The sequence below is a fragment of the Gopherus flavomarginatus genome, chromosome 1, assembly GCF_025201925.1.
Source record: "Gopherus flavomarginatus isolate rGopFla2 chromosome 1, rGopFla2.mat.asm, whole genome shotgun sequence".
Classification (NCBI taxonomy): domain Eukaryota; kingdom Metazoa; phylum Chordata; order Testudines; family Testudinidae; genus Gopherus; species Gopherus flavomarginatus.
The window spans coordinates 269,943,684-269,963,260 of record NC_066617.1 but is presented as its reverse complement, the minus strand read 5'-3'; the positions used below and the strand labels follow the sequence as shown (position 1 = coordinate 269,963,260).

The 19,577-nt window shown below is 40.9% G+C and overlaps 2 protein-coding genes across 2 annotated transcripts in view; one reads left to right on the top strand and one right to left on the bottom strand.

Moving 5' to 3' along the window:
- PCCA (propionyl-CoA carboxylase subunit alpha) overlaps positions 1 to 3,849 on the top strand; it is a 445,042-nt gene extending 441,193 nt beyond the window's left edge. The window contains exon 24 of the mRNA XM_050948397.1: positions 2,981 to 3,849. Within this exon, the coding sequence (XP_050804354.1) occupies positions 2,981 to 3,043 (63 nt within the window). The 3' untranslated portion in view covers positions 3,044 to 3,849. The remainder of the gene's footprint in view (positions 1 to 2,980) is intronic.
- The window catches only part of GGACT (gamma-glutamylamine cyclotransferase), a 37,405-nt gene that overhangs the window by 6,671 nt on the left and 11,157 nt on the right, over positions 1 to 19,577 (bottom strand). The gene's annotated exons all lie outside the window — the stretch shown is intronic.

Here is a 19,577-nt window from a genome sequence, read left to right as displayed (position 1 = left end):
TCTGCTTAGTGCTTCCCCCACCTTACTGCCTAACAATTCAAACACTATGTGAAAGTGATGGCCAGACCTATTGCTAAATGTTAGCTTAGTCAACCTGTAATTTCAGATTAGATTAAACTGTCACAATTAGACTCTCTATTCGAAGGCTGTCTCTAAGACAAAACTACTGTCTAATATGTCCAACTGTAAATCCCATAATAAAACATCCTTTCCATGATTTTTCAGACAATTATTTGGTTTTAAAAGGAGACCGCACTAGTGCAGCAGCACCAGGGATGTTAGGGATCATGGTAACAGCCGTTTGGGTTTTACTTTGTTGAAATATTTTCTTGCAACTAAGAAACGTATCCATTTCTCTCCCTTTATACAGTAACATTATTTTCCCTTGAGAAAAATTCTTACTGTTGGCTCAGTGACCAGATATAGTTACACATTAATTCTTCAGAAGTTTCTTGAAACTGTAGGAAACAGGTGAAAAAACAAAATGCCTTGAACTTTAAACTTGAGCTCAGTCTGTTTGAATGAAATGAATTTTAAGGTCACTCTTCACTCAATGCTAACTTTCAAGAAGGACCAACATGCCAGAAAGGACTCTTGGGACTGCATCCTGTTGGTTCTTTGATGCTTTCATTTTGTTACTTGCTATTTTCTTTATGGCACAGACAAGGGCTTCCTGCTTGGGCCGACCCCTTTCCAACCTTGCTGAATACCTCAGAAAAGTTTATGGCAAAACACCTTTCTTACATTAACCACAGAGGCACCAGTGAAATGATGGTTCCTTTGAAATCAAGAGGTTATGGTCTCCTCTCAGCAGTTGTTCTCTCAAACTATGAAGTGCTGGTTTGTGAAAACAAACAACAGCATTATAGTAACCAATGCCATGTTGGACACTACTGGGGAGTACCTGTAACACTGCACCACCCTATTTTACAGCTTCCTTTGCACTCCAGCATTAGATATTTTAGCATACCTAAATCTAAACATTACTATCTTGAAGATATTTACAACTAGTAACTATAGCTAAAATATCCCCTTTGTCAGGAATCACAATGTTGTGAAAGTTCCCAGCACTAATTCATTAGCATTGTTGTAAAAATCAGCAACATTTTTGTCACATTCACTTTGACGAACTTAGCTGCAATTTTTTTTCAGATATTGCAAAATATTATTTTGTTCATCCCAAAAGTTAACAGTATGTGAATGAACATAAAAGTGTCTGAACGATCTTCAGGGAAGGTCACCAAACAAAAGAAATGTCCATCTTGTGATCCTGCTATATAAACAAGCCAGAGTAACCAGCCAGAATCTGATCTCCACTCCAGGACATCAAGCTTCAGTTTTTATATACAGATGTATCTGTCTTACAGGCATAAGTGCTAGGGCATTGTTTCACTTTCAGCAGGAAAAAAAGGTAGAGTGGGTTAAAGCCAAATCAGCATTAAAGAAAAATACAGAAAATACCGCACCTTGTTTGTGCCCAGTGCAGGCACAAACACTGCTATGTGTATTTGCATGCAACAGAGCACACCACACATCCCACATTGGTTCAAAGTAAGTACCAATATCCTGTCAAGGCAGAATACAGGCATTTTTAAAATTGGAACAGAGCTTTTGCAGCCAGGTCAGCACATTAATTTACATAACAATTCCCAGAATAGTTCCAGTTATTGTGTGTTAGCTCTTGGAACAAAGCAAGTGCAAAGATGATTTGAGTAGGACTCAAAAGAAAAGGAGAGGATATAGGGAGCACAACAGACTGCAAGTTTCAGGGCTTGTCTACATGGTTCATTAGTCTGCCCTAGAGGAGTCTAAATTCCAGCATGTACTGGTGTGACACACTAAAGGACCCAAGTGGACCCTGCTGCTAAGCACTAAAAATTCCCTAGTGCACATTAATGTCCAATTTCAAACGGCACTACATTAATACTAATTAGGAAACTTTTAGTGTGCCCGACCAGGGTCTAAATGGGCCAGATAGTATGCAACACAGTAGAATTTATATCCCTCGAGTGCAAACTAATGCACCAGGTAAACAAGCCATCAAATGCAGCATTAAAAGAGAAGATAACCATCTTGTAGCACTTCATAAAAGATTGGAGAGATGGCCAGGTGACTGCTCAGCGAAGTTCTACCTCTCTCTCTCTCTCTCCAAGAAATTGAAACAGGTCTCCTAGAACGTGCTCTTAGCTGGAATAAAGTTTTAACATTCTTCCCATTAGACTGAACACCAGCTGATTATCCCACCAAGAGAAGGTTGCTTCGGATGCCTTTATGTCTTTGTTCTTGCCAACATAAAAGATGAACAAAGCATTTGTTTGCCTGAGAGACTTTGTTCTGTCTGAGGTAAAATTCAACAACTCTACAAGTCTGCAGGTGATGCCATCTTAAATCCTTAGTATGAGGTTGGTTGGGTCAGATGCAATGTGATGTCTCGATTTAGCAGTTAGAAACAACTTTAGAAAGGAATTTAGAAAGGAAAACTATTTTGTCAGGAAAGAATTGTAGAAACAGTTTCTTGATTGGCAAGGTATTCTCACTGAACCATCTTGCAGAGATGATTGTCACAAGAGGGGCCAATTTAAATAAAGAGGAAATACAAAGAGCCATAGGCTCAAAAGGCTGCTCTATTAAATGTTTCAGAAATAAATTCAGCTTCCAGCTGGTGCTGGGTAGTTTGAGAGGCTGGCAGAGTTTCACCACTGCTTTTACGATTCTAGAAATGTGGATATGGAATGCCAAACTCTCTCTTCCAGAAGAAGTCTGTAGAACACCAGCAGAGCCACATGAAAGCACTGTGGCCTTGATGAATCTGTCAAAAAGGAAACATCAGCAGGCCTTGACTGGAACTTTTGCACTGAGATCATGTTCAGCACTCCTGAAACTGAAGACGTACCTTACGGCAGTAGATCCTACTTTCTGGACTAACAAAATCAGATGCTCAGAGTAACCACATTAATTACAGTTAACTTCTATTTTCCAGGCCACCAGTAAGAACTTGTCTGGATCTTGGCAGCATACTGGTAACCCATCATGTAATCTTTGATGAGGAACAAGCCCTATAGAAGATGGACTGACAAGTCATTTGGAGAGGAGAACCAACGCTTGTCAAGCTACACAGAGCTCACTATCCTTGATTTTCCTGGTCACCAGAGCTGCAATGGAAAAAAAGCATGTGTGAGATAGATACCTTTTCATGTAATTAGTCAAACTAACTTCCATGTGTGTGTTTGTTTTCCTCTCAATGTCCAGAGCACAAAATATCCAACTTTTTGCTGTTGTTTGATGCATGTAAGCCAAACTAGGAAGTCCTCTCTCATTGAGGAAAACTGATTGAAGCACTGAAAATTGACTGTCCAGATTTCATTCCCCTGGAGAGGGTCCTGGGAATCAATAAGATAGCCTGGAAGCTGAGCTTGTCATCTATACAGCATGCCAAAACTGAAAGATCCTCCAAAGGAGGATTGTAAATGGTTTCTGTTCTCAGCTGTGAATTTCACATTGTTGATCAATGCAAATAACCATAATGCAGCTTGTAGTGTTATTGTAGCCATGTTCATCCAAGGATAGTAGAGAGACAAAGTGGATGAGGTAATACCTTTTACTTGACCAACTTCTACTGATGAAAGGGACAAACTTTCAAGTTACACAGAGCTCTACATAGCTACACAGACCTCAAAAGTTTGTCTCTTTAACCATAGTGCAGCTGTCACTCTGAACCAGACAGAAGGAGGCTGTTATGGCATTTCCAATTGCTCTGATTTTCAGCCAGTTGAAGCTCCTCTTGCATTCTGAGGGGGACCACTTCCCTTGGCAACAATGGGATTAAATGTGTTCCTCAGAACTAGGTCCTCAGAAACCGGGTGTGTGTAAGATCTCTGGTCTGGTCCCATCATTTCAGAGATTGGATGGGAGTTGAAGAGCGGGTGAAGTGGTCATCCAGGGATCTGGATGTGGTCAGTGATCCCATAATGATAGCAGCAATGCCTCGGAGACCTCCAACGTAGGGGAGCCTACTCTAGTGCCTGTATGGGAAATCATAATCCTAAAACACAGTGTCCCTTCCAGATAGGTATCAAAGTAAAGTCCTTATAAGCTCCCTAGTGTTGGTTACTTGTTCCAGGGGAAGAACTTAGCTAACACAGGGGTAAAAACCTGGCTACCAGGCATGTTAGGTCTTTCATAGGCGATGTAGCAAAAATTGGACATCTTGGGCCAGATCATCAGGTCTCGGTAAGCTATTCTGGGAGAAGAATCCAAGCAAAGTTAACTTTTAGCCCCCAACACAAGCCAGAATATCCTCAGGACTGCTCTAATTCATACTGGTATAAATGCTTCATCCATGAGGTGGAATTGTTGGCAAGGAATGGTGTAAGCCTCATTTCATCAACAGCCAGGAGAGCTCAAGAGGGATACAAAGACTTTAGATTTAAAAGGAAACTGCCCCAGGAGTGCTGGTAATGGTCAGTTTCTGCCTCTTATGCCATGGAGATTGGGGAAGTGACCTAGAAAGAGGTGGATGCTTGCTCCTTTATGCAAGGCTTTATCCACCCTTTATACAAACCAAGAAACTCTTCCCCAGGCCCTGAGCCTACAAAATTAGCCACCATTGGTAAATGTAATATAAAAAAAGCTTCATATCTGCTGCAGTGGGCCCTTTCTCCCCAATTGTCTCCTCATGCTGAGCTGGCTTGTTGTTGTTTCTGCAGCTATGTCAGGATCCTAGTTTTCCCCCCTTCTTGCCCCTTTCCCCCGAGAGATCCTAAGGATCCCAGCACTGCATTTGGTATCTCCTAACTCATCTCCTCAAATCCCTAATCTGCTATAGGTTTGATTAATTTATTAAGCACACTAGATCTGGCCCACAAAATAGGTGTTTCACATTATGAAGAGGGGGTGTGTGCCTCACATTGGACAAGGGGAGGAAGAGTTTAATGATCTGTTCTAGAGGCAGCTGCTGAAGCCAGCTCCACAGCACATGGCAACACTATTATGGGAGGGACTGACATAAAAAGGAAAGCAACAGCTTCACAAAGTGGCTGCTTTGACCAAGGGCTCTTGGGCACAGAGGACCTAAGGAGTGGGCTGAGCAGCTGTGAGCTAGGAACCTGAGGAGCAGCCATGCCTGGGGAGGAGGATTGGATTAAACATTGTTGACTGATTGTTCATTTGTGGGTTACACAATTCAAATGGCATGAAGAGGGATAGTTTTGATCCTAGTCAGGGTGTGTGGCCTATATCTGAGAGCAGATAAGCACTCATGGCCATTCATACCAAAAGCATAATTTCAAAGGTCAGCAGGGACTAAGAAACTGGAAGCAAAGTACAATTTTGATTTAGATTTTACAACTACATTTTTAAGCATATAAAATAACCTAAACATAAAAAATTATACTGTTTGGGACTGGAGAAATTAGTAACTGATCAAAATTAAAGATAATCATTCACTTTACAAAATATACACAACTGTCTAAATGGACTACATGGCCTAACAACTTAGTGGAAGAGGACTTTACCACCATAATAAATCTACACTGAATGCTGATGCAATTAAGTATACAAATCGCTGAGACAGCCCTCCTGTCTCCAAGTAGATTATGATATAACTTCAATAGAATTTGCTCTATATTTGACAGCAATTATCTAGGGATACTTATGAGCCTTTATTAATGTTATACCAGCACCCTTGGACAAACGTTTACTTATTGGTGCTAATTAACTGGAAAAAGAGAAAGCAAAATAGTACAAGGCAGCAGATCCTCGAATGGACTTAGTTGCCTAACTACCCCTTTAGGCAGTGCAAAATTTAGATCCTCAAAAACGCCACTCAGCTGCCACCTACCCCAAGTAGGTGCCTAAACTTATAGGCACTTAACTTTCCACTAATAAAGTCTGCCAGGTGCCTAAAAATCTGCTAGTGATCGTACAGATGCCTACGTCCTGATGCCAAGTACCTATTTTATGGTGGAATCCTCAACTGAGGCATTCCTCCACCTATCCCACCTGTGGGACACAATCCAGTGGGCATTCTCAGAGGCCACCTAACAGACTGGGCCTCACACAAAGGAGAGGAAGTTGTGGTGATTCCTTAATAAACTTCAGCCCAGTAGTTAAGAGTACTCACCCAGGCTGTGGGAGACCCAAATTCCAGTTTCTTTTCTAATGATTATTTAATTATTTATACAAAGTGGAACAGACTCAATAGGAGGGAAGAGGCCCATCCCCATATACCCCATAGTCTAGTGGTTAGGGCACTGTCCTGAGAGGTGGAAGATATGAGGTCATGTCAAGCAGAGGGGGGATTTGAACCTCTGTTTCCCACATTCTGGAGTGTGTTCCAACCACTGAGCTAAAGATTATAAGAGGGGCACCGCCACTGTCTAAATAATAAGATGGGTGAACTAGAGTGCCTCGTGTTAAAGGAGGATATTGATATAATAGGCATCACAGAAACTTGGTGGAGTGGAGACAATCAATGGGACACAATCATTCCGAGGTACAAAATATATCAAAAGGACAGAACAGGTTGTGCTGGGGGGGCAGGGAGGGTGGCACTATATGTGAAAGAAATTGTAGAATCAAATGAAGTAAAAATCTTAAATGAATCCATGTTCCATAGAATCTCTATGGATAGTAATTCCATGCTCTAATAAGAATAAAGCAGTAGGGATCTATTATCGACCACCTGACCAGGGCAGTGATAGTGACGATGAAATGCTAAGGGAGACTAGAGAGGCTATCAAAATTAAGAAGTCAATAATAGTGGGGGATTTCAATTATCCCCATATTGACTGGGAACATGTCACCTTAGGACGAAATGCAGAGACAAAATTTCTCGATACTTTAAATGACTGCTTCTTGGAGCAGCTGGTACAGGAACTCACAAGGGGAGAGGCAATTCTTGATTTAGTCCTGAGTGGAGTACAGGATCTGTTCCAAGAGGAAACTATAACAGGATCACTTGGAAATAGTGACCATAATATAAAAACATTTAACATTCTTGTGCTGGGAAGAACACCTCAGCAGCCCAACATTGTGGCATTTACAGAAAGGGGAACTATGCAAAAATGCGGAGGTTAGTTAAACAGAAATTAAAAGCTACAGTGACTAGAGTGAAATCCCTGCAAACTGCATGGACACTTTTTAAAGACACCATAATAAAGGCCCAACTTAAATGTATACCCCAAGTTAAACACAGTAAAAACTAAAAAAAGAGCCACCGTGGCTTAACAACCATGTAAAAGAAGTAGTGAGAGATAAAAAGGCATCTTTTTTAAAAGTGGAAGTCAAATTCTAGTGAGGTAAATAGAAAGGAGCATAAACACTGCCAAATTAAGTGTAAAAATGTAATAAGAAATGCCAAAAAGGAGTTTGAAGAACAGCTAGCTAAAAACTTAAAACACATTTTGTTATTACCTTTTAAGTACATCAGAAGCAGGAAACCTGCTGAACAACCAGTGGGGCCCCTGGACAATCGAGATACAAAAGGAGCACTTGAAGACAATAAAGTCATTGCGGAGAAACTAAATTAATTCTTTGCCTCAGTCTTCACAGCTGAGGATGTTAGGGAGATTTCCAAACCTGAGCTGTCTTTTGTAGGTGACAAATCAGAGGAATTGTCACAGATTGAAGTGTCTGGAGGTGGTTTTGGAATTAATTGATAAACTTAACAGTAACAAGTCACCAGGACCAGATGGCATTCACTCAAGAGTTCTGAAAGAACTCAAATGTGAAATTGCAGAACTATTAACTATGGTTTGTAACCTGTCCTTTAAAATGGCTTCTGGACCCAATGACTGGAAGATAGCTAATGTAACGTCAATATTTAAAAAGGGCTCCAGAGGTGACCCTGGCAATTACAGACCAGTAAGTCTAACGTCAGTACCGGGCAAATTAGTTGAAACAAAAGAATAAAATTGTCAGACATATAGAAGAACATAACTTGTTGGGCAAAAGTCAACATGGTTTCTGTAAAGGGAAATCATATCTTCCTAATCTATTAGAGTTCACTGAAGAGGTCAACAAACATGTGGACAAGGGGGATCCAGTGGCTATAGCGTACTTAGATTTCCAGAAAGCCTTTGACAAGGTCCCTCATCAAAGGCTCTTACGTAAATTAAGTTGTCCTGGGTAAGAGGGAAGATCCTTTCATGGATGGAGAACTGGTTAAAAGACAGGGAACAAAGGGTAGGAATAAATGGTAAATGGAGAGGGGTAACTAGTGGCGTTCCCCAAGGGTCAGTCCTAACTTATTCATAAATGATCTGGAGAAAGGGGTAAACAGTGAGGTGGAAAAGTTTACAGACAATACTAAACTACTCAAGATAGTTAAGACCAAAGCAGACTGTGAAGAACTTCAAAAAGATCTCACAAAACTAAGTGATTGGGCAAAAAAAAGGCAAATGAAATTTAATGTGGATAAATGTAAAGTAAAGCATATTGGAAAAAATAACCTCAACAATACATACAATATGATGGGGGCTAATTTAGCTACAACTAATCAGGAAAGAGATCTTGGAGTCATCGTGCATAGTTCTCTGACGACGTCCACGCAGTGTGCAGTGGCTGTCAAAAAAGCAAACAGGATGTTAGGAATCATAAAAAAAGGGAGAGAGAATAAGACGCAGAATATTTTATTGCCCTTATATAAATCCATAGTACGCCCACATCTTGAATACTGCGTACAGATATAGTCTCATCTCAAAAAAGATATACTAGCATTAGAAAAAGTTCAGAAGAGGGCAACTAAAATTATTAGGGGGTTGGAACAGGAGGAGAATTTAAAGCAGCTAGGACTTTTCAGCTTGGAAAAGAGCAGACTAAGAGGGGGTATGATAGAGGTATATAAAACCATGAGTGATGTGGAGAAAGTGAATAAAGAAAAGTTATTTACTTGTTCCCACAATGTAAGAACTAGGGGCCACCAATGAAATTAATAGGCAGCAGGTTTAAAACAAATAAAAGGAAGTTCTTCTTCACATAGCGCAAAGTCAACCTGTGGAACTCCTTGCCTGAGGAGGTTGCGAAGGCTAGAACTATAACGGGGTTTAAAAGAGAACTAGATACATTCATGGAGGTTAAGTCCATTAATGGCTGTTAACTAGGATGGGTAAAGAATGGTGTCCCTAGCCTCTGTTTGTCAGAGGGTGGAGATGGATGGCAGGAGAGAGATAACTTGACCATTACCTGTTATATTCACTTCCTCTGGGACACCTGGCATTGGCTATTGTCAGTAGACAGGATACTGGGCTGGATGGACCTTTGGTCTGACCCAGTATGGCCATTCTTATGTTCTTAGGTTTATTTTTGTGTGGCAGGAATAGGCCTAGACACCTAACTGCCGGACAGCATTCAAGGCAGTGCATTCCAGGCAGAGAGAGGTGCCTCCCTTTGACCCACAGGATTTTAAAAATTGTAAATGTTGTGATTTCAGCTATTTAAACTGAAATTTCCCGGTGTTGTAATTGTAGGGGTCCTGACCCAAAAGAGTTGGGGGGGCGGTCGGAAGGTTATTGTAGGGGGGGTTGCAGTACTGCTGCCTTTACTTTGACACTGCTGCTGGTGGTGATGCTGCCTTCAGAGCTGGGCAGCTGGAGAGCGGTGGCTGCTGGTCGGAAGTCTAGCTCTGAATGCAGAGCCACCGCCAGAGGCAGCACAGAATTAAGGATGTCATAATACGGTATTGTCACCCTTGCTTCTACGCTGCTGTCTGCAAAGGTAGGCCCTCAGTCAGCAGCCACCACTGTGCAGCCACCCAGCTCTGAAGGCAGCAGTGCAGAAGTAAGGATAGCATGGTATGGTACTGCTGCTCTTACTTCTCCGCTGCTGCCGGCAGGGCGCTGCCTTCAGAGCTGGGTGCCTTACCAACAGCCACCACTCTCCGACCGCCCAGCTCTGAAGTCAATGCAGAAGTAAGGGTAGTAATACCGTGACCTCCCTAAAATACCCTTGTCATCCCCCTGCAACCTTTTGGGTCAGGACCCCCAATTTGAGAAACGCTGGCCTCCCCCACGAAATCTGTATAGTATAGGGTAAAAGCATGCAAAAGACCAGATTTCACAATTAATGATGTGTTCTTCATGGCCAAGAATTTGGTAGGGCCCTATGTGTTGTATAGGAACCATGGCTTCCTAATTCAGGGCTGTGGATTCCATTAGGTTACAGGCTGCCTAGAGTTAGGTGTTCCACACTGAGCCTAAGTGCCCTTTGTGGATTTAGCCCAATGTAACTAGTGAGCTACTGAGCTAAATTCAATTGTAAATTGAAAAACAGGCACAAAATTCCTGGGAAAACAGAAACAGTGTACAATAGTAAAGCCATTACAAAAAGAAAAAATATTTTTTCTTTTTGTATTTATCAAACAATAATATGTAGTCCTGCCATGAGTGCAGGGGACTGGACTCGATGACCTTGCAAGTCCCTCCAGTCCTATGATTGTATAGCAAAATAGGTCATTCCAGGGAAGAGACAGGAAAGGGCCACTTTTGATTCTCTGCATTCTGACATTTGTTTAAAAATGGATTTCTAAAAGTATTAGTGAAACAATTTGTTATTTCACAATTCAATTTTTACTTCAAATACAAATACAAAAATGCATGTTTCTGAACATGGAATGCATTACATTTTTTCCTTTCAACACCTGGTGTCACCAGAATAACACAGTACATTGCTATAAATGCTCTGCACTTGTATATGCCTTGATTTTAAGACAGTTAGTACTTAAAAATAAAAACAATAAAAGCAAAACTGCTCCATAGAAAATTAAGAGGAATCATGCATGAGCATGACTCAGTCGCTAATAGGCCACATGATCATACCATTGTCCTTGGTAGGTCATTGAGCAATGAACTCTACATGTCTAAAAGTTTTCAAGTGTCTTTGTTAGGGTCTTACTGATGTTAAGAAAAGCCGAAAGCAATGAGAAACAATTTGTCAAAACCTCGTATTTTGATTAGGGCTAAATCCTGGTCCCATTAAAGGTAAAAGAGGCTTTACTCCTGACTCCAGCTAAACCAAAATTTGCCCCATAGTGATCAATCCTTGCTTTTTAAGTATGTGCTAATTTGACTTTTCCACCTAATCTGTGGCTATATGAGTCAGGTCACTTGAAAGATCTGTTAAGAATATAGAGGTGGAAATATTTTTCTGCTTCTCTGGAGTTCCTGTGTCTTCAAAATAATAATGGTACACAGCTCAGAATTCTAAAGAGCCCAACTTTCCTTAACTACTTTCTGCAAAGCAAATTGACAACGCTGTAAGAAAGGCAGAACTGGTGACCCTGTATTTCATTAGCTAAAAAGGGTGAAGCTAGTAAACACATGTACTTTTTATATTACTTTAATGGGTACAAGAGGTTGAAATCTTTCCCAGGTTTCACGGCTCATTTTAAAACCCAACCTGAAGTTTGGCAGGCAATTAGACCACAAAATGGTATAATCAGCTTGAGTAGCCAGAAAACAGAAACAATTTTTTTAAACAGCTTTTGAAAGAGGCCATTGCAAATGCCCATAACTCTGAAAAGAAATTTCATAAAAATATTTACTGTGTATAAATTTATGTTGAAGACTGGAGACATTGAGCTTGTTTTAGAGCTCCAGAAGAGATTCCTCCCCCTTTTAAAAGAAAAATATCATACAATCAAATCAAAAAGCTTCAATAAAAGACATGGTCAAGATAATTTTCAACTCACTGTTTATAACAAGGTATATATTCAAACTGTTTCTCTCTTTTTTTCTCTATTATGCATATACTGGCTTATTATTGCAGGTTTCTCCATGAATGGTGAGCTACTACTGATGGCTTTGCTTTTGTATCCATCTTTCATAACTTTCAAACGTTGGTTTTGAAGTGTGAGGAGGTGAAGAAATACACCGGGTTATATGGACTTTACAAGAAATTTTTTTTTAAAATTAAATAGTCTTAGATTTTAAGGCCAGAAGGACATTTAACCCAATAATCACTGAAAAAAGTTCCTTTCTGGAAAAGATTAATTGTGGATCTTTAACCAACATTTGGAGGCATTCCCAACCCTTACATCAGACAGTGCATCTCAAAACTGGTTTGGTGCTGGCCAGCATCCTACAGATAGGAGACCAGAATTAGGACCTAGGGAGGAGGAGAGGCATGCAAACTCAGCCTCAAATACTCTCATCAAGGGACACAACCTGGCAGGGGAAGAGGGGGGAGAGAGAGAGAATGGGAAAGCACAGAAGGGGTGCACCTCACAGCTCAATGTTGTAAAAAGCAGTCAGCAGGCTGAGCCTGAATTAGAGGGATGCCGAGTCTTTAACAAAAGAGCTTTCCCCCACTCAATTGCTTGAGATAAACAGGTGTTTAAAAAATTCAAACTTTTGAAGAGAATTCATTGGATTGCTTGCTAACTCAGTTAGGAAGATCTTACATTCATGATTTGTTTAATATCTTAAATGTACTTGCTCTCCAGTCATCTACAGTCTTCCAAAAAAAAAAAAAAGTCAACAAGACCAAACATTCTAATATGAAAACCAAAGTTTGTTTTTTTCTTTTAAAGAAATTAAAACTGTCAGAGGCACAAACTTATTTTCCTTCATAGATCACTCTTTTTTTTAAGTCAGTTTTGATGCTCTTTGGCCAGATAGGAAAAAGACATGAGGCCCACCTGGATAGTCCTTGGAAACAGAGACCTGTCCAGTGTTGGCTGGGCTGGATAAAATTGTACAATCTTGGCGGGAGAAAGTCAAGGGGTGAAATCCTGACCCCACTGAAGTCCATGGGGCCAGGTTTTCACTTGAGGACTCTATCTGGGTAGAAGGCACAGACAGAAGAATGTCAGTGGAGGAGTGCTGTTAATCTTATTTAGACCAGGAGTCTCGTCTACATACTCAAAAGAAGGTGAGAGAATTGTACCCTGTGGCACGTCACATCAACAAGCCCTTGCGGTAAGTTTCAAAATTACCTTACACGTCCTCTCAAAAAGAGAAGAGCAGAGAGCAACTCAAGCTCATTTCTGCCTTTCTCTTTCAGGGTCACAGAGCAATCCATATCCCTATCCAGTCCACTATATCAAAGACAGCTGTAGAGATAAAACAATGATTATGGATACTTTATATCTTTGTGATTGGTTAATTGATTATCTACTTCTGGCATTGGACGATCTGTGCCATATACAGGCTTAAAAATTGAACCTTTGCATCTGTTCCCACACCAAATTCGTCCAAAACACCTACTGAATGGAAAACATTAAAATAAAAAGTATTGGCTTTAGGTTCATTCTTCTCTAGGAACATTTCTAATCATGTTATTAGTATTTTTGTTTACTTGTAAAAATGCACATATTCATTTCTCTTTCCAAATACACATTCTTTTGTTCTAGTGCTTAGTTTCCTGCAAGTTGTTCCTTTTGAAGTTCAGCTATATATTAACTGACCCATTATCCCCCATTCCTCCCTCCTTCCCCCAATCTTCTGAACTTTATCTTCTTATACATAATTTTACTGATGTTCCAGTTTTCTTTTCTTTCCTTCTCACTACAGTCCCCACAGCATAAAAAACGTCCTGCACAAAAATATTTTTATTTTAGCACACCATTTTTTGTTTTCACCATGTGATTATGATGGCTAAAAGATTTCAGAACAACACATGCTTTTGGTTTTAAATGATCTCCTTGATATGTATTAATGAGGGATATCCAAAATACTGATTTAAGTGTATATTTTATTGGCTCTGCTGATAGCAGCCTTGTCAACTAGATTACACTGATGTAGAACAGTGGTGAAAGACTAACAGAGGAAATCTGTACCTACAGAGATTTTTCCCAACCAGTTGATGTGATAACTGTAGACAAGACATGCACTATTTTTCTAGACCTGCGGCAAATTTAGGCCCCATTCCCTCACAAATACAACTGTAACTTTCTTCACATATGTAGTCCCATTGAAATCAACGGAACAACTCACATGAGGACAGTTACACATGTGCATGGGTATAAGCAAGAGTAGGGCCATAACAAACAGAACAATGTAGGTCAACAAAGGTTTCCTAGGCAGACAGTTAAATAAATGATTATATTGTTGCATCTCAGACAATATGCCACACAAATTGCATCAGCAGCAGTTCTCCTCACAAACCAGAAATAATTAGAAGTTCAGATCCAAGAACAGCTGCCCAACTAAATACTAAATTGTGTGCATGCTGCTCATACTGCTGTGTTTTTACAGATAACACAAGAACAAAATTACTGGGGAGTTTATGCCTCGTAAGAGATAAAATCATTAAGCTTAAGAATGTCTTCTCTACAGACTCTGAAAATATTTATGAACACTTTTTTCCATTCTGCAGGATGATGCTAGCAGAACAACTTGAACACATTAACACAGAATTACCATTACCTAAAGACTCCAACTGATAATGTGGTTTTAAAAGAACGAGCAAAAGCTGTGGGAGAAAAACAGATTTTTAAGAACAGAAATAAAAACAGGTTAATTTCTAATCTGCAAAACAAAAGCGATATCTGAGAAATAGCTGGTAAAGCCCGTAATCTATGGACCAGCCCCCGGATATCTAAAACTCAGATTCTCATGATAAGCCTAAGAGTCCTATCATATGTGTCTATGTTAAAAATTAAACTACAAAAAGTATTAAAGCTACTACAACAAAACTAAAATCATCATTGTGTAGGTGAACAAGCATTAATTTTCTTAAATCACATTTTATCATTAGTATTTTATTGTTGTGGAAATGTGCTTGCTGTGGAGGCAGTTAAGTCTGCATCATAACTAGATTTTCATGTTAAAAAAAAAAAAAACCAAGCTGTGAACAGTACATAGTGTAGTCACAACAGAGTCCTGCAGTAAGAAAGATGGGACAATATCAATATTAACATGCTCATAACATGCCGTACCTTGCACTTCACTCATTTGTAATCTTTGGGAAAACAATGCATTATAATATATTCTCAACAAAAGAATAAAGTGCCAGACCAGTTTAAAGGCAGCACTGCATTGGTTTAGATTAAAAAAATAAAACAAGTTTGTTTAAACTACGAAGAGAGAGGATTTTAAGTGAATTCGAGTATCAGGTATTAAAGTCAGAAATGGTTGCAAGAGAAATAAAGATAAGTTTTATCTGCATTTTAACAAGCTAGACTTGGTTCAAGGTAACGTCTTTACCACAGGTTCCCAGCAATACACCTGACCAAGTTCTCAGGTCAAGCTCTCCCCCCAAAGTCAAAGGACTGGTTCCTTTGCCTTCTTAGGTGAAAGAGAGAGAGCTTGTGGGTTTCTGCCCTTTTCTTTTATAGTCCACTTAACCTTTGAAGTGGATACGTCTGAGGGTTATCCCTCAAAGCAAAAGTTTATTCAAATAGTAAAGAAGGTGACACTAAGGACATGTCTTCACGAGCAACATTAAAGTGCTGGCCACGGCGGAGCTTTAATGTGGCTGTGCAGTTGAGGCATAGCACTGGGAGAAGCTCTCCCAGTGCTATAAAACATCCACCTCCATGAGAGGAATAGCTCCCAGCACTGGGAGCACAGTGCTGGTGCACTGTCTATACTGGCACTTTACAGCGCTGAACCTTGCAGCACTCAGGGGGGTGTTTTTTCACACCCCTGAGAGAGAAAGTTGCAGGACTGTAAAGTGGCAGTGTAGACAAGCCCTGAGTCTGGTGGTGCAGGAGGCTCCATGTTCTTTATTCTCACCTGTATTTGCTGAAATGCAAATTTGCTTTGTCTCCCGCCATCTCCTCTCCCTGTTGTCTTAAGGACCCTGTTTACCTCAAGTTAAATGAGTAAACAAACATTTCTTCATTCAGGATACTTCCGCCTGGGCAGGGCTGCGTGGTTTTGAACATGTGCTAAGAACATTATACCTGGTGATCTTTTACATATAATATTGCTACATACATTTCTCCATGATATTATTGACCAGTGAATTACAAGTTTTCAAATGATACCTTAACAAGGCACATGTTTTGTACAAAGATTATTACAATAGCATGTAGGGTGTGAATACAGGTGTGTTTTTGATCATACTCTACAATCTAGGGGAAAAACAAATGTTAATTTTCTTCTGCGCTTAAAGTTCTCTGCTACCCCCTCCACCTCTCTTTCCATAAGAGTGATTCAAAAACAAGTAAGAGCTATGAGATACCCATTGACAAGACCCTCTTCTATTTTAGCCCTTCCTATTCCCTTCCCCCAAAACATTGTTTCCTAATACACAAAATTCAGAAGAATATAGCTTTAGTATTTTTCATGGGTACGATCAATGAGTGTCATAAAATTTCAAGCGGCTGGCTTCACATAATGAAAAGTTCTCACAGTTGGTATATTTAAGCAGTCTCACAGCAAGCATTGCAACCTTGGAACAGGTTACTAGTTTGATGTGTGAAAAACTTCTTGTATGTATATGATATATATCCTGCTGGGTTTTATTCCCTACAAAATCTTCAGATAGGATAAAATTAAGCCTGGAGTGATATTTCCATAAATGGTGTTGAACCATTTCTTGCTCATTCATATAGTTTCACACTCATTTATACTTTTTCCTTATGTGGTACAATCAAAATTTAACTTAGCTATTCTACCCTCTCTCCCTCCCCCAAACTGTTAATTACCAAACACACCCACACTTCAGATAACAAGGGAGAAATGAAGCAACACTCTGATGCAGCAGTGTGGAGCACAAATTGGCAAGAGTACTTTGAAAAGCATTAGTGTGAAAATTCATGTTTACACATCCCACATGTCTGCTGTACTCAGTCCCATCTTAGTGAACCTATTGCGCACTATCAAAGATTAGGCTTTTATGTACTCATTCCATATACAACCTATTACTTTTGGCTTCTCGTATTGCAATTTAATCACAAAAAATCTCAGGTGAGTGAAGCCATGTCAATGACCCTTCCATCTAACTTCTAATTTCCATTTCCTGCTAGTCTTATCTCTCAGGATCTAGTCCAAGAATCATATCTTCTTCATCATCGTCTCATATTGCTCTTCCTTCCTCACTCTTTCTGACCCTCTGTAGTAGTGGTCAATTCCACTTCAGATTTGATTTTGGTCTACCAATTCTAGTACTCCCTTCTTTCTTCATCATCATTTTCTAGAACACTTGGTCCCCCTTCACTTCTCCATGAGCAATAATTTTTCTTGATCCCTCCTTAGATAACCTTAGCCCCATCACCCAACTGTTGCTGATTACAACTTGCCTCAGCTCTCTCTGATTTTGCCAACCATACACCCAGCTACAAAGATTAGCTCCCTGAGCTCAAGCCCTACTGTCAGCGTATACCTGAATTCACTGATGGGCTCCAGTCCAACCAAGTTTCGGTCATCAATCATTCATAGGCATTGGCAGATTAGCATATCTGCCAATGGGGCCGCGGCCAATTGGGGGCCCCCGCAGGAGTGGCTGGAACTCTAGCCACACCCCCAGGCTCCTTTTGTGCAAAACTAGACATTTATCCCATTTGCTCTTGCCAACTGGTTATCAGCTGACAAGAGCAAATGGGACAAATGCCTAGTTTTGCCAAAAATGTTAGGACATCTGGGGCCAAAAGGGGATGTGTGGTCATCCTAGGCTGGGGTCCCCAAACTTTTTGAGTCATGCCCATCCCCTCTTACCCAGTCCACGCTCTCCCACACCCTGGGAGCCGGGGCAGGAGCAGGGCCAGGGCCCACAGATGGGGACTATGAGTGTAGGTGCAGGCAGGAGCAGAGAATCCAGCTGGGGCCAGGTCCAGATCAGAGCTGGGGCTAGGGATGCGCCCTGCCATGGCCTGGCGGACGGGGGGGAGTGACCCACAGTTTGAGGACCACTGCCTTAGGCTGTGGTAAGAGCTTCCTAGGGAGCCCAGGCAGCTGTGGGAAGCCCTGGACCCTGCCAGTGCCCAAGAACAGCCCCAAGCCTTTGTCCCTGCCCCTTCAGGGCCTGCTGCCCAGGGCAGCTGGAGGGTCCAGGGCTCCCCGGACAGCTCTTACCATGGCCTGGCTTCTGCCCAGGCCAGAGAGCAGAGCCTTGGAGGAAAGGGAAGGAGCAGGGGGCAGAGTCCCATGGTGGAGGGATAGGGGGGTGGGGCAGATGTTCTTTGTGCCCAGGGCCCCCAATATATCTTAATCCACCTCTGTTCACAGGATGTCTTTGTTATTCTTGTTATCACCTCCATCTTCTTCCACTGAACAGAATGAAGAGTTTATAGTATTTTCCATTCTTCAAATGGAAAGTTACAAAAGAATCTTCTGCCTCATTACTAGGTAACTTCTATTCACTCCAGCTGAGCTGGGGGCGGAAGGATCTAACCACTAGAAAGCACTGTCACTCAGTCCAATTTTGCCAGTACAGGGCTCCATAACCCATGGAGTAAAAGAAAAGGAAACAACATTTGAGGTAAGAAGGGTTCAATCGCAGAATAGAGCTAGTGGCTGTGTGAAAGCAGGAACCGCAGGCAGTGGCAACAGCATGGGAGCTGACCGCGGAGGAAAGGCCAGATAGGAAGAGGGCCAGCACTAGCTGCAGCAGATTCATGGTGTGGAGCTGTTGCAATGAGGAAACCTTAGACTCTTTTAATGGACTGCCTCTGGTCCAAGGGCTGAGTTAGAAACTGTTGAAATTATTAATTTTCTTGCAGCTGTTGAAGTAGCTGCGCTAGGGTATTTGTCCTAGTAATCCTTTGTTACATCACCACAATCTGTGTGTTAACAGACACCCATGGAAGAAACCTGAGAATCAATATTTTTCAGAAAAACTCCAATATTCAGAAATACCAACATTCAGAAGGAAGATACTGAAGGTTGAGATATGTACACAGGAGCAGCTAACGTAGCTGTATGGCAAACATAACTAGGATGTGCATGCCTCGTTCTCAATACACTGTACAGTGCATATTGAATGAGGAAGATGCCATGGGTCCCTCCCTAGCCTTCCCTGCATAGTAAGATATACATTGAAGTCAGATATGCTCCAAAGTTTTCAGACTAGGGTGCCTAAAGTTAGGCTCTTAACATTAATATTTATGTCACCACATAAGTGGTTTGATTTGCAGAGGGACGAGTGCTAATTGGATTTGTGGATGCCCACCACCTCTGAAAAAAAAAATCAGACCACTTATTTAGGTGGCTAATGCAAATTTAGGAGGCACCCAAATCTGAAAATTTTAGTCTATCTATTTTAATAATTTGCAATAGTTACACATTTAAAGAATTTGAATTACTTTTCTATAAATGCGCACATTTACAAGATAGGGTACTCCATCCTAGGAAGCAGTGACTCTGAAAAAAAGATTTGGGGGGTAATGGTGGATAATCAGCTCAACATGAGCTTCTACTGTGACACACTGTCCAAGAGAGCTAATCTGATCCTGGGTTACATAAATAAGGGAATCTTGATTAGGAGTAGACAGGTTGTTTTCATTTGTATTTGGCACTGGTGGGACTGTTGCTGGAATACTGTGTCCAGCTCTTGAATTATGGGCACCAGAAGGATGTTAATACATGGAGGAGAGTTCAAAGAAGAGTCACAAAAATTATTAGAGGCTTAGAAAACATGCCTTACAGTGATTGAGCTCTTGGAGTCTATCTATTTAGCTTAACAAAGAGAAGAGT